We start from the raw sequence: 13,789 nt of genomic DNA on the forward strand, positions 1-13,789 counted from the left end.
AAGACCTGAAACTCAGGTCGAAACGTCGGCATAAAATAAATAAATATGATTTTGTTTATTTATGTTGTTCTTTCCTGACCGCACCCCCATGACAAACTTCTCCAATCAGTGTATCATTTAAAATGAACACTACTAATAATTATTAATATTAAAGGTTTTTTGAGACAGTATAAATAATTAATAATTATTAAGTATCAATTACAAATAATCTGGCAATTGGCTTGTAGTGATTCAGGCTCTAATAATAAAGGCAAGCAAATAGCCTAATAGACATAGCGACCTTATGTGTTAACTCTTCTCTCTTCTCAATGTACTTGTCCATTACAAACTATTTCATAAATGTTTTCCTATATAACAGCTAGATACGATCCATTGGACATATAGAAACCACCCAATAGTGAAATGTAACTTGAAGGGAAAAATTATTTTTTATTTATATATATTTTTTTTATTTGATCAGGATGAAAAAAAGAAAAACATGAACTGACAAGAGTTTATTGTAGATAGAAACAATGCTTTCCAGCCCTACATTTCTACAGGAATTAAAGGACTTTATTCATTAAAAGCAATAATCAATCCATTCATGAGTGTTGAAAACCACTGTGTTTTACGCCCCAAGCCCAAACGAACATCAATCAGAAAAAAAATGGCTATGGCTAAAGGTGAGACAAGAATTAATAGGTGAATTTCTGTGCCATACTTAAAGATTAGTATATACAAAAGAGACTGAAATAAATATTCCATCTTTAAATGAACAAATAATTGAAATTATTTAAAACTATCTTGTTCAAGTTCTAGATTGGTACAACACCATTAAAAAGGTGCAACAACACAACACACAAAGCACTAACCTTTCTTCACTTGAACAGGTTCAACTTCCATCGGAACCGAACGCTCTTGAAGATCGAGAACTCTGATAAACGTTTCACCTCCAACAGCACCTCGCTTGTGCTGAACTTCTACCAATTGCATCATATAATGTTTATCAATCACGGCTTCTCCAACAGCAAGTCTATCAGATATAACTGCCGTATCAAGTGTAGACAGCAACTTACTAAACAAAATAAGCAATATTACTATATCATTAATTTTATCTTTTGAATAACTTTAATAATAAACTTTAATTAGAGAAATAGCTATCAATCATAAATAAAATTTCCTGTTTTTTAAAACTGGTAATGATAGCTTTGACTGTTAATTAAAATAAACAATTAAGCTCATCTCTAAATCATATTTCTTTATATATGATCATATATATTACAGAAATATTATTTCTAGAGCATCACTAATGGCCTAATTTACATTATTTTAATTGAGTTTGGTAATTTTTTATTTATTAGATTCCTAGACTCTTTTTATAAAGATTTTCAATCATCTCTACACACTCACATTTTGGTCTACTCTGGGATGTTTACTCAGTCACTCATTAACGTTTTAGAGATTTATTCATTCCTAAAACCCTGAGCTTATTACTTTGACTATATTAACAGGGTAAATACTCTGTAATTTTGTGTTGAATTCCCCTAATTAATTCTCAGGAAAGTGTTCCTCAATCCAGTGACATTATCCTTCTCCAGACTCTCCAAATATTTTTATTTTACAATTTGTTTTCAAAGACACTTAAGGCGTTTATCTTCTTTTAAGATAGGAAGTCGTGTTTTGCACCCATAGAGAATAGTTGGAAGTATAACAGTTTTATAAATTTTAACAATTAGGTTTCTGTGAATTAGACAAGTGAGAAATAACAAGCATTACCCGCCTTCAGCCTTCAGCCTTACCTTTATTTCCTCCAGTATTTTTTTTCTTCCAGTCATTACAGATTCCAGATACTTAAATTCCTCAACATTTTCTAACTTTCTCTGTATTATATCTATATTTCTATAAATATCAACACTTCTGCAATTAATATACATTTTGTTCTTTCTGATTTATTTTGACACAAAATTGTTGATCAGTTTTTTATAAAATTGTTGTATTTAATTTTAAGAGTTTCCTCATTTATACAATAACAAATCATCAGTATATCCAATTACTGGTGTTTACAATGGTTACAAACCAGATTTAAATTTGTTCCGGTACCATTCTAATGCAAAGGACATATCCTAGTACTAAATTAAATAAAGCCAGAGATGGAGAATTACATTGTTTTAAATTTAAATGAACCTTTAAATTCAGAATATTAAGTAATGATTCAACCCTTATTACATGTTTATAACATGCACATCCTAACTATATTAACTAAGTTCTTAGATATTACCTGACTAATCAGAATATTGTACAATCCCTAGGGGTCAATAGAATTGTACTTCTTTTTGAAATCTACATAAAGCTGATGAACTGTGCAGCTAAATTCTAATTTTTTTTCTAATATTGATCAATAGTTACATTACTAGTATAATACAAACATTATTATAAAGAGAAATAACAAATCCATAAAATTACATTAAAAAATTAAACTTTTTCATTGATCAAATACCTCATTGAAGCTATAGGTATGCCAAAAGACTGAATGAAGAGAATCAATTGGCTGATTTCTAGATCTGTAAGAGCTGCCTCAACTAGCCTTGGGACATGAGATCTAATCATTCTCAGTTTTAACCAATCAGGTATCAATAAAGCTTCCTCAGAAGTGTCGACAAGGAATCCCTAAAATCAATAATAGTATCATTCATTAAAATGAAATATCGATAAGAACATGATGTCATTTATAAAAAAATTAAAAACATTAACTCATAAAAATATAATCAAATAGTTACAGTTAGTTAAAATGTGATAGGTGAAAACAATAAAAATATTTTTAACAACAAATATGATAAAGTTGATCTATAAATGTGAATGTATTGTTTGAAGGTTCAAATCATCTTTGAATTTCATATTAATGATTTTTTTTCTCCTTATGATATCCTCAATTTTAGAATCATCAGTTAAAAACTCCCTCCTTTTTGATATAACAATATATACAGGGCTTAGTTACTTAATTATAATACCATTAGGAATCTCTTAGAATACTAAATCATTACTTCAATAAAAGACAACAGAGTTGTCACTGCAAGGATTAATGGATTTTATTTTGAACTTTGTAAAATTACATTCTTTAATAATGTGTATCAGATATACTTTTAGTCTGAATATAATACCTGTCACCTAAACTACTGGTGACTATAACACGTATATCCAGTAAGCATAGATTGAAAGGGGCAGAAGATCAGCTCATAGTGAATCTAACAGATAACTACCAAAAAAAAATTAAACAAATTTTTTAATTTTGTTTTTGTCAACTGATATAAACCACTCAGAGGTTTTCTTTGGTCAAAATACAAATAGACCATTGAATAAATAAATGTTCTGTGCACCTCCAACATCTATAATAGTTTAAATACTGTTAATTAAGTAGATTTAGAGGTGAAATACCTTTGGTGTATTTGTATAGTCTTCAGGGAACCAAGTATCCAAAAGATGGAAATATTGCTCTTGATGAGTCCACATATTGACCGATTGGGGCCCATAGGTAAGAAGTATGATCATTGCGTGAACAACAAGTATATGTACAGTACACTCTTCACCAGACTGCCAAGTCACCAACACCTGGTCCTGTGATTCAGACCAAGTATATTTCTCTTTGCGAGGTTCTCTTGCCTATATTAAATAAACAATTATTTGATTTAAAAAATTTCTAGTATGGCATTGCTATTTTTATTTTCTACTTCCAGGTATAAAAATTAAAAGAGACTATTACACATAATAATTAACTGAACCCAATGATCATCCTGGGCACAGAAAATGCAGATTAAATAAAAACAAACAGCTTAAAAATGTTACTCTGAGAGCGGTTCACTTAAAACTCTTCTTTCTAAAATATATTAATATAATTCTAGGCAATTTTTTAAAAAAATGTAAATCAAAAAGTTCTGCAGTAGTAAAAGAGTTTAAAAAAATGTATTAACATTTCTTGTTTTTATATACCATCTTTCAACTCATTAACAAATACCATATTTTTATGAAATTGTATTTAGTTTTTTTTATTAGTATATTTAAATCTCATTAAACCTATTCATATTTCTCAATATTGTCGATTTACGCAGATATTTGATTATTTTGATAAAAAAATATATTAAATAAAACTTATTTATGTTTTCATTAAAAAAATTTTCGATTGTTTTGATTCATTTCTATTTTCATTCCTATGGTTCTATAAAATTGAAAAGTTTTACTTTCTCAGTTTTGTTTATTACCTTGATATTATTTTTGAATTGAATCATGTTTATTTAATTTACAAAAATTTGTGAATGATTTTTACAGTAATTTTTTTTTAAAACAAGTTTTAGTAAGTTTTCTATATCAATTTTAATGTTTTTAATAACCTCTAATAATCTGGTTAAAATATTAACTGAAAATTAATTGAAAACTTCTAGCTCCAATCTCTCATGAACGGATATTTTACAAATAAAGTTGTTCTGTAAAATGAATGATATTTTGACATTTAAGATACTAACTTTGGTAAGATAAGTATAAAATATTGTGAGGAAAGCTTCAATCGCTTGGTTTGGAGCATCCGCCGGTGACAGTATTGAAGTCATTATAGTGCTCCTCTCAACAATTAACTGTGCCATATCAAGTACCAAGTCAGCCATTTCTACAAGATCTCCAACTCCATGCTCAGCCAGGAAGCAAAGATATGATGTAATGAGATCTGGCTCATTTTCAACTTGACAAGCACTTCGTAGAGAGTCAATTATCTATGAAAAATAATAAGATTAGATTTAATATTCTTCATATATTCAATCTCTATAATTTTAAGATATTAAAATTATAAATGCTAAGTTCTAAATTTACAATTACAATAATACATTAGAGAAAAAACAAGATGAGACTATGTTTTTAAAGGTAGCAGCCAATCAATATAATTCAAAATCAATAATTTATTAGATTACATAAATGAGCAAAAATAATTTCTCAAGGTTTATTAGAAGAATATGTTCACAACATATTTCATAAAACATGTTGATTTACAGCATTTTTTTTTTTTATTTTTGCATCAAATCTTATCTTACAAAAAGTTATTTGAGCTGGGGGTTCAGGGAATATGTTATAATAAAATTTATAACTCATGTACATTAGTCTGCATTGAGAGTTTTACTCAATGGTATTGAACATAAACTTCAAAACCCAACTAACCTGAAGCCTCGCGGTTGGAAAATGAGGAAGCATTGGAAGCTGTTTCATTAACCACGATGGATCATCTTTTATGTGACTAATTTTAAGTTTATCTGGATCATTTATTTCTTCGGCTGATGGTGACAACACTAATTTCAATCCCTAAAATAGTATTTCATTAGAACATCTTATTTTATTGGAGCTAATAAAAGAAATGAAGAGGGAAAGTACATTTATAGCCAAAGCTCTATTTGTAGGCGAGCTCAGCCTCCTAAGAAAATAATCAAGGACATCACAAGGGAGACTAGGGTCCTGGTTAGGATCTGTCAAAATGTTTCTAAGGTGAGCCAGCAACTGCTGATAAATTCCTTCTTGCTTGTGCCCTGTTGTCAGGAGAAATTCACATAAACACTGAACAGGAAGATGGCTGAAAAAAAAAATTATAATAAAAAATAGTTAAAATGATGATATGACATAGAATAAAAGAAATAATTATATTAACTCACTTTAAAGCCCCATCCGAGTTGTGGACTAGGTCAGCAAGCCAAGGCATACTCTGAGAGGCTCCTTGCCGATGAATTATATCTAAAAGAAAATCAGGAGCCCTTGAACGACACAACAAATGTCCTAGACGTAAAGGTATATTAAGAGATTTGATTGCCTCCAAGCTGGCTGCAGGAGGACGCCTTGGAGGCCCAAGAGGATCTAATGACATTAACTGTGTAACAAGCAAGGACGTTTCTTCAGTTATTTCCATCTGTAACAGAAACATAACATTAATAATGATCAAAATTTGAAAAATTCATATTTTCTTAAATAAATAATTCAAGAAGAAGGAAGGTGGTGTTGATATGTTAACATATAGACCCATTACCTGTAATATAAAGAGACTGGGATCTAAACTAGCAAGTAGACCAATGGCTTCCTACATTAAATAAATTCTATTGAAATCCCAATGAGTTAAGCTGAATTTTCTCAAAGAAGAACATTATTTGGCTTGGTTACATTAGAAGCTGTGGTTCAAACTTTAAGCACTACATCAAATTTCATAGCAATAAATCAAATGGTTGGGAAACAATAGTTATAACACTATCACAAGAATAGTAATGTCAAGATATCTAAACTAGTCTCTGCCCCCAAAGTCTTATACAAGTTGTAACATGGCTAGTACATATACCTAATAAAGAAAAAAATTGAGTAAAAAAAACCTTACATACCTTCGTTGATGCTGCTGCAAGATATGATTCAAACTGCAATATGCTCTGCTTTTCGAGGTTCAACATCTGCAAATCATCAAATCCAGGAGGGAAAACAAAATGAGAAGTAATGCACATTTCCATGAGAATGCGGAGAGTTGGGTATTTATCCCAAGCAAGAGCTCCAAATTTTGTCGGATTATGGGCACTCAATATCAATAACAATGTCCAACCTTTCCAATACAAAGCAGAAATTGCAAGAGAAGGTGGTTTGTAACCAGTTGGCAAATCGATATTTTCTGGATGACGATAAGCAGATAAATTGAAAACAAGATCCAAAATTTTTGATTTTTCAACTGAAATTCAAAGATTAATCATGCAATTAATGTAATGAATAAATATTAAATATTAATAAATGCTAAAATTAATAAGTAGTAAATGGTTTCTACCTTTCAAAACTGGAATTATGGGGTTGTGAATCGAAGCTGCTCTTTTGACAATCTGTTCAGTCAAATCAAAGGCCTCAGAAGGCGAGAGCGGAAGCTCCTTAGAAATGCCAATAGCCAGTATTGTGACGATAGTTGACTCTAAGATCGGCACTTCTGAAGCCATTCTCATAAAGAGAGTTCTATCCTGTTCTGGGGGCCAGGTATCAATTTTATAATACTGTTCTGGTGGTTCCAAAAGCAAGATCTGGTAGATCAAGAAGCATATAATTATAATTGTTCAAATAATAATCATAATTAATAATATTAGTAAAAAAGCTTCATTAGGTGATTACCTTATGTAATGCATGAGTGAAATCAGCTGGCGAAGGCTTATAAATACTTATAGCAGTGTCCTGCAGCCACCAAATACAATCACTTTGTATGCTAGCAATTATAAGCTGCATCTTTTCCAACTGTAATTATATTTAAAGAAAATATTACTTTGCGAATCGTTAAAATGGCCAATAGTAAAAATAATATATTTTAATGATAAGGTGCAATATTATGTTTTGAAATATAATATAATATCTATAATAATATCTAACTTATAAATACAGCATATTTTTAATATAATAATATTTCATGTTCTCAAATTTAGTATAATATACTTCGTTTTGATTACAAATGTTATATGGAGCAATGTAAATGTATTTCCATCAATTGGATGTCATAAGTAGCTCTATTGTTTGAAGTAAACAGAAAGTTGACTAATCTATATTATTACTATTAATTTGTGTTATTTTAAGAAGGTTAATGTGTACATAATATAGACAAAAAAATTATAAATTGAAATAGGGCAGATTAGTAACACTGAATTGATGAATCACTGAATTAATATACTTCAATGAAACTAATCTGATTCATAATTGAAAAAAGGTAAGGTGTAGAAATTTATAGAGTACACGCATACCATGTTTATTTATTATTATTATTTTTTTTTTTGGATCGACTTTAAGACTTTTTGTATAGACCTATTGTGTGCTACCTTTATTAGTAGTTTAAAACATAACATTAGTAGATTCCATAATACTTATTAAAGTAAGTGGATTGGTCAGTTCTCCTAGTTTTGGGTCTGATATGCAATCCATGCAAACAGCATAAAACTCAAACCTGTATAATGGGAGTAACTCATAAACAATTGATTTCATTAACTTTAGTAATTCGTAGGCCTTAATTCATAAGGGAAAAGAAGCATAAATAATTTTCAAGGAAATTCCTGAGCCTAACTAATAAGCTATAATACAAAATTATTAACATATTAAGTTTAGCTGCCATTCAGAGAATGAATACATAAATAATAAAATATTTCAATTAAATATGTATGTAATTGTTCAGATGCATATTTAATATGAATTATAATTATCTAAAAAAAAAAAAAAAAAAAATTAAATGTATAATAATGAATTTAAGTTGAAAGAGACCATGCAAAGTAGATTAAAATAATAGTGGATGATTCTATAACTTACTTGAACCAAATCCTTTTTATCAGAACGAGCGTTAGGCATTACAGCAAGGAACAAACAAAGAGAAATCAGATCAATTGTTGATGCAAAGGCACGAATGTGATCCATATCTCTTGCCAATGGTTCAGTACGTCCCATAAGTCCACGGCAAAATTCTTGAAGACGGAGTTCTGATCTTAAGACTCTAGCAAGTTCTCTCAATAATGCTCTCAAAGGTCTCAAATAATCCTCTCTGTTTAACAGAAGTTCCTAAAGAAAATATTAAAAAAATTAGAGATAATAATAAAATAAAATTGTCTCTATTATAAGTAAAAATTACCGAATATATACCAATGAATGATTGAACAGAAATTCCTAAAGAAAATATTCAAAGAATTAGAGATAAAAATAAAATAAAATTGTCTCTATTATAAGTAAAAATTACCGAATATATACCAATGAATGATTGAACAGAAGTTAATGTTTAAATTTGCCATATATACGATTTGGAATCATTAAATGCTTTGATAGTTTGGGTTCCTTAGATAATATGGAGCAGAGGAAAGTATATTTTTACTACAATACTGTTTTGTTTTCAAGGAGAAAAAAATGATTAGCAAATGAAAATCCACAAAACTTATTCAGCACAGTAAATGATGAGCTGGGAGGAAGATATAGACCACTTTTAATTCTTGATCTCTTGTACAAGAAATGATCTTTACCAAGCTATTAAAAAAATTCACAGCTACGAGGGTGGTCTGAAAATTTTCCGACCAAACAAAAATACAAGACATTTTTTCTGAATTTTTTTTTAATTTTTCAACATAGTCTCATTGTAACTCTACACACTTCTTCCAGTGATACTCCCATCTCTGTAAAGATAAGAGAAGGTTGCCGCATTTCCTCACGTTAGACCAAAAATGTGTTCGAATGAACATTTCCAACGCTCTGTTGGCGCAGTTTAGGCTCAATAAATCCAAGTTTTGGCGCCGATTAATTATTGAAGATGAAACTTGGATACACTATTATACACCTGAAACAAAGATACAGTCCAAACAGTGGACTACAAAGGGGGGACCGGCTCCAAAAAAAGCAAAAACTGTTTTCTCGCGTGGGAAAGTGATGGCAACTGTTTTTTGGGATAGTCATGGAGTTATTTTAATCAACTACCTTCAAAAAAGAAAAACCATTACAGGAGCATACTACACATCATTACTTGACAAGCTGAAGGCAGAACTTGCAGAAAAATGGCCACATTTGCAGAAAAAGAAAATCCTGTTTCACCAAGACAATGCACCATCTCACAACTCAACGGTTGCCATTGCGAAAATTCATGAACTATGGTTTGAACTGCTTGACCATCCACCTCACTCACCAGATCTAGCTCCAAGTGACTTCTTTTTGATCCCTTATCTAAAAATTGCACTTGGAGGACAGAGATTTTCATTAAATAAAGAGGCAATCACCTTCATGAACAATTATTTTGCAGAAAAAAACACCGAGTACTTTTTGGACGGGTTATAGAGGTGGGAGCATCATGGGGAGAAGTATTAAAAGAGTTACAAGGAGACTATATTGAAAAATAAAAAAGAATTTCAGCAAAAATGTCTTGTATTTTTGTTAGGTCAGAAACTGTTCTGACCATCCTGAGATACCAGTAATCATTACAATGGCTTAAAAATAATTCATTTAATATTAAAAGTTCAGTAGGATCTCCCTAACTCGTTAACCTAAGTTAAGTCAGTAATAAAATTTCAAAGTGCCTTTTAAATTGTTTCACAATTGCACAAATGTCATCCTATTTCATGACTTTGTTATAAAGCAGTTTTGTCTTTTGTATAGAAATTTCACCAGAAATAGACGTGTGGTGATTTCTTTCTTCCATGAACCAAACCTAAAATCAATATCCTACTGCCAGAAACTTACCTGCTTTCCAAGTTTTACATACAATGTAAAATGATAAATTATTTTTTAAGAATGAATTAATTCGGTAATTTTTCTTCTTGGTGTCATGTAAAGTTTTCTAGCCACCATCATAATTCTTAGACAAACAAGCTAACTTGTCTCATGTTTCCAAAATCTTTAAAATTACATATTTGTATAAAAACCAAGTGTAAAGAACAATTATTTGTGACAGGTTAAATATGATGTCCTACAATCATCTAAAGCAGCCAACACAATAGTTGAGCATGATATAGAAAAGAACAGTTTTCAACCCTTAGAGACACAATTAATCTTCCAGTGCCCTCCGATTAATGGAATAATGGATGTGCTGGCATAGGAAATATCAAGAGATAAATTCAATTTAAAATAATTGAACACTAATAAATTATAAATATATACATAATTAATTTTTCTATAAATATATATATATACAAATACAGCGGTGTTGCATGGGTGGCAGCCTGAGGGTGGAAACAAATTTTGCTGCTCCCTTATTTAGGTATTCAATTTAAAAGACTAAAATATACAGTAATTCTAAAAAAACGTTTTAGCAAGAAAAATCATATTTATCGTTTTTCGTACAGATTACAAATAAAAAAGTCATGAAATGAAATGGTTCAAAGTTATACAAGATATTATAATTATTTATAATAAAATTTTTGCATTACCTGAAATATATCAGCTAAAATTTGGGCAGCCCTGTCAGGGTCATGTTGAAACATTACACCAAGCATTGCCATGTTATTCGGGTTTCGAGAAGTAGAAAGTTCATTATAAATTGTATGTTTTAAAACAGTATTTAAATTATCTGAATGAGCAGAAACCAATTCCCTTAAAACAAAAAATACAAGCATAAATATGTATTACGTAGACCACCATTTCCATGTTAACAGTAAGTTTTTAAAAATACAGTACAACTCGCTTATAAGGGATGATTCATCACAAAAGAATATTTATCCACCTATAAGACAAACACCTTGGCTATAAGAAATAAAAATGACCTGAGTTTAGCAGAAGAACAATGCATGATCGGAAGATGGATTAAAAGATAAAGAAGAAGAAAAAAGTGAAATCTCAAACAATAGTGATATTATTCAGAATATTCTTTTAACGAACAGTGTTAAAGAATGGGATGTTGTTGAGAAAGAGGAAAACAAAATTTAACCACAGAAATTCTTACAGGGGGCATGGTATGTATTCATTTGAAATATTGAATATAATAAATAGAGTTGTTTAATATAATTTTTTAGATAATATAACTTTCAAGCTACCAATTATGTATGTATACTATATATTTACTAGACCAACATCAAGGGAGAGGGAGAAGAGGGAGAGGGAAGTATATTCAGTTGTAAAAAATCTTGAGCATTATCAACTACTTTACTCAGTCCCTCTTGTTTCTTATAAGTGAGTTTTACTGTTTCATAATTTATCAGTCCAAAAAAATTGGAAAAATAAAAATATTAAATATCAATAAGAATATATAACAATATTAATTATATTGAAAGGTTTAATAGAATTTGTAGTGAATCAGAAAGAGAAATAAATTTACAAGAATTAGGAAATTTAGCTAAAGTTTTACTTGATACACTGAAGATAATAATTGCTTAACGCTTTAGTTTTCAATCTCATTTTTATAAGGTTACTGATGATTTCAACATCTTTAATCGTGTGAGCAGTACAATTGACACATAATGACATTAACAGTTCCTGCGCTGGCCTCATAAGCTTAGGGTTTTGTAACCATGCTTCAAGTCTTGGGGCGATTAGAAGCCTAACCTAAAATCACATTTACTTTTATAATCATAAAGAAAGAAAAAAATTAATATTCTCCTACCTCATTTGAAGGTTTCCTATAGAGTTCTAAAGTAACATACAACACGAAGATAATAATATATTTAAAAACCATCCTATTTCAGTGACATATATTTATTTCAGATAATGCTTTAAATTTATTGTAACAATTTCTATACAAATGTTTAAAAATGGATAAGAAAAATTCAAAATGTTCCATGAAATAAATATAAGAAATTGTAGAATGTGAACATGACTATACGTTCATACACTACAGCTCCATATAAGGCATTACCCAATTTTTTCAGTTATTTCATTGATAAAAGCTTAGAAGAAACAGGACAAAAACAAATAAGAACAACTTGAAAAAGATAAAGAGCAAAAGTCACTAAAACCACAATATAAGTTAATAATAATAAGAAATGCTATAGTGCAGTATTTCTCACATCCACCACTGATAGCGCTTGTGTTCATTCATTATCTACTATAATACTAATAAATCATTAATTAATAATTTGCAGCATTTCTGAGCTTTAAAAGTGAATTTTTTCACTAGGACAATTTTCTTGCAATTCCTTGGCTTTACCTGATTTTCCGGCTAAAAAAATATCCTGATAAAGTTTTGATTACACTATTATATTATTGTCTTCCTGTTGAAAGTAATAATAATATCAAACATTATCACAGAAACACATACTTCCGTAAGGCCGCACAAAGAAGTCAACATTTTAAGAAAATTACGATTAATCAAATCACTTGATTGTCGCCTTGCTAATTGTTCTTTCACAGTATCTAAAACAATCCCTTCAATTACTTCTTTGTTCCAACGAAACCTTAAAAAAAAAAAAAAATTAGCATGTGTCCGTCACTAATCACTAATAAAGTGAAACAGTACTGTGAAGTCCAAGGGATCAAATATCACTAGTTAGGATTAAGTCTATTAAGGATTTTAGAGGTAGATTTTGTATTTTTTTTATTTCAGGTTTTTTAAGTTAGAATATACAACCATTTGAATTTTAAAGGAAAATAAAAAAAAAAAATACTCTTAACTAGCAATTAGTACAATTTTGGATGTGAAATTTTTTAGAACTGACTTAACAGATATCTAAAATAATTAAAGAGACAGAAGGATTAAATAATTTCAGAATACTACAATATTGGTGAATTTAGTACAGGATAAAAAATTTGATTACCTGGCAATGGGAGTCACAGTTTCAATTTGTTCACCAAGGGTCATTCTAAATTCTGGAAGGTCATCTTCCTGCTGTTCGGGCCTACCTGCTGGTTCTGGTAACTGCACAGTAATCGGTTTTGTATTTAAACTAGTAATTATATTATCAACAAAACTTTTGCAGAATTCACTATCAACCCAACTTCTATCACCGCCAGCGTCATCAAGATATATCTAAAATGTAATAGAATGATGAATTATAAATTAATAAATATGTTCCAAAACCATAAATGTAAGAAAAAATCTCCAAAATTCTCATATTTTATTGTTATCATATTTGAATGTTTTAATTGCTTATAAGAAAGATGTTATCATTCATCCTTACACAGAAACCATGTGCCTAAAGTGTTTTATATAACGGGAGAGACAAGAATCATAATTATTTCCAATATTCTTTATTTTTGTATTAAAAAAATGAAGTTACAAAAAATAATAACAATATTGACAAAAAAAAAATTATAATCATAAAGGAGGAGAAGATGGTTGGGGGTGCGGTCAATGAAAAACACAAATAAGTACGATTAACTTATTTTAATGTGC

General features: G+C 29.6%; 1 protein-coding gene across 1 annotated transcript in view; it reads right to left on the minus strand.

Annotated features, from left to right (window-relative positions):
• IntS1 (integrator complex subunit 1) overlaps window positions 1-13,789 on the minus strand; it is a 35,773-nt gene that overhangs the window by 16,066 nt on the left and 5,918 nt on the right. Inside the window, exons 4-18 of the mRNA XM_014437700.3 lie at window positions 13,212-13,423; window positions 12,716-12,851; window positions 11,807-12,003; window positions 10,893-11,055; window positions 8,305-8,550; window positions 7,132-7,251; window positions 6,800-7,043; window positions 6,372-6,706; window positions 5,661-5,911; window positions 5,386-5,581; window positions 5,176-5,316; window positions 4,494-4,736; window positions 3,412-3,636; window positions 2,477-2,646; window positions 852-1,054 (exon numbers count right to left, since the gene is read on the minus strand). Coding sequence (XP_014293186.1) covers window positions 852-1,054; window positions 2,477-2,646; window positions 3,412-3,636; window positions 4,494-4,736; window positions 5,176-5,316; window positions 5,386-5,581; window positions 5,661-5,911; window positions 6,372-6,706; window positions 6,800-7,043; window positions 7,132-7,251; window positions 8,305-8,550; window positions 10,893-11,055; window positions 11,807-12,003; window positions 12,716-12,851; window positions 13,212-13,423 — 3,082 coding nt within the window. The remainder of the gene's footprint in view (window positions 1-851; window positions 1,055-2,476; window positions 2,647-3,411; window positions 3,637-4,493; window positions 4,737-5,175; window positions 5,317-5,385; window positions 5,582-5,660; window positions 5,912-6,371; window positions 6,707-6,799; window positions 7,044-7,131; window positions 7,252-8,304; window positions 8,551-10,892; window positions 11,056-11,806; window positions 12,004-12,715; window positions 12,852-13,211; window positions 13,424-13,789) is intronic.

Source organism: Halyomorpha halys, unplaced genomic scaffold, assembly GCF_000696795.3.
Source record: "Halyomorpha halys isolate HHAL.00 unplaced genomic scaffold, Hhal_1.1 Scaffold52.1, whole genome shotgun sequence".
In the NCBI taxonomy this organism is placed as follows: Eukaryota; Metazoa; Arthropoda; class Insecta; order Hemiptera; family Pentatomidae; genus Halyomorpha; species Halyomorpha halys.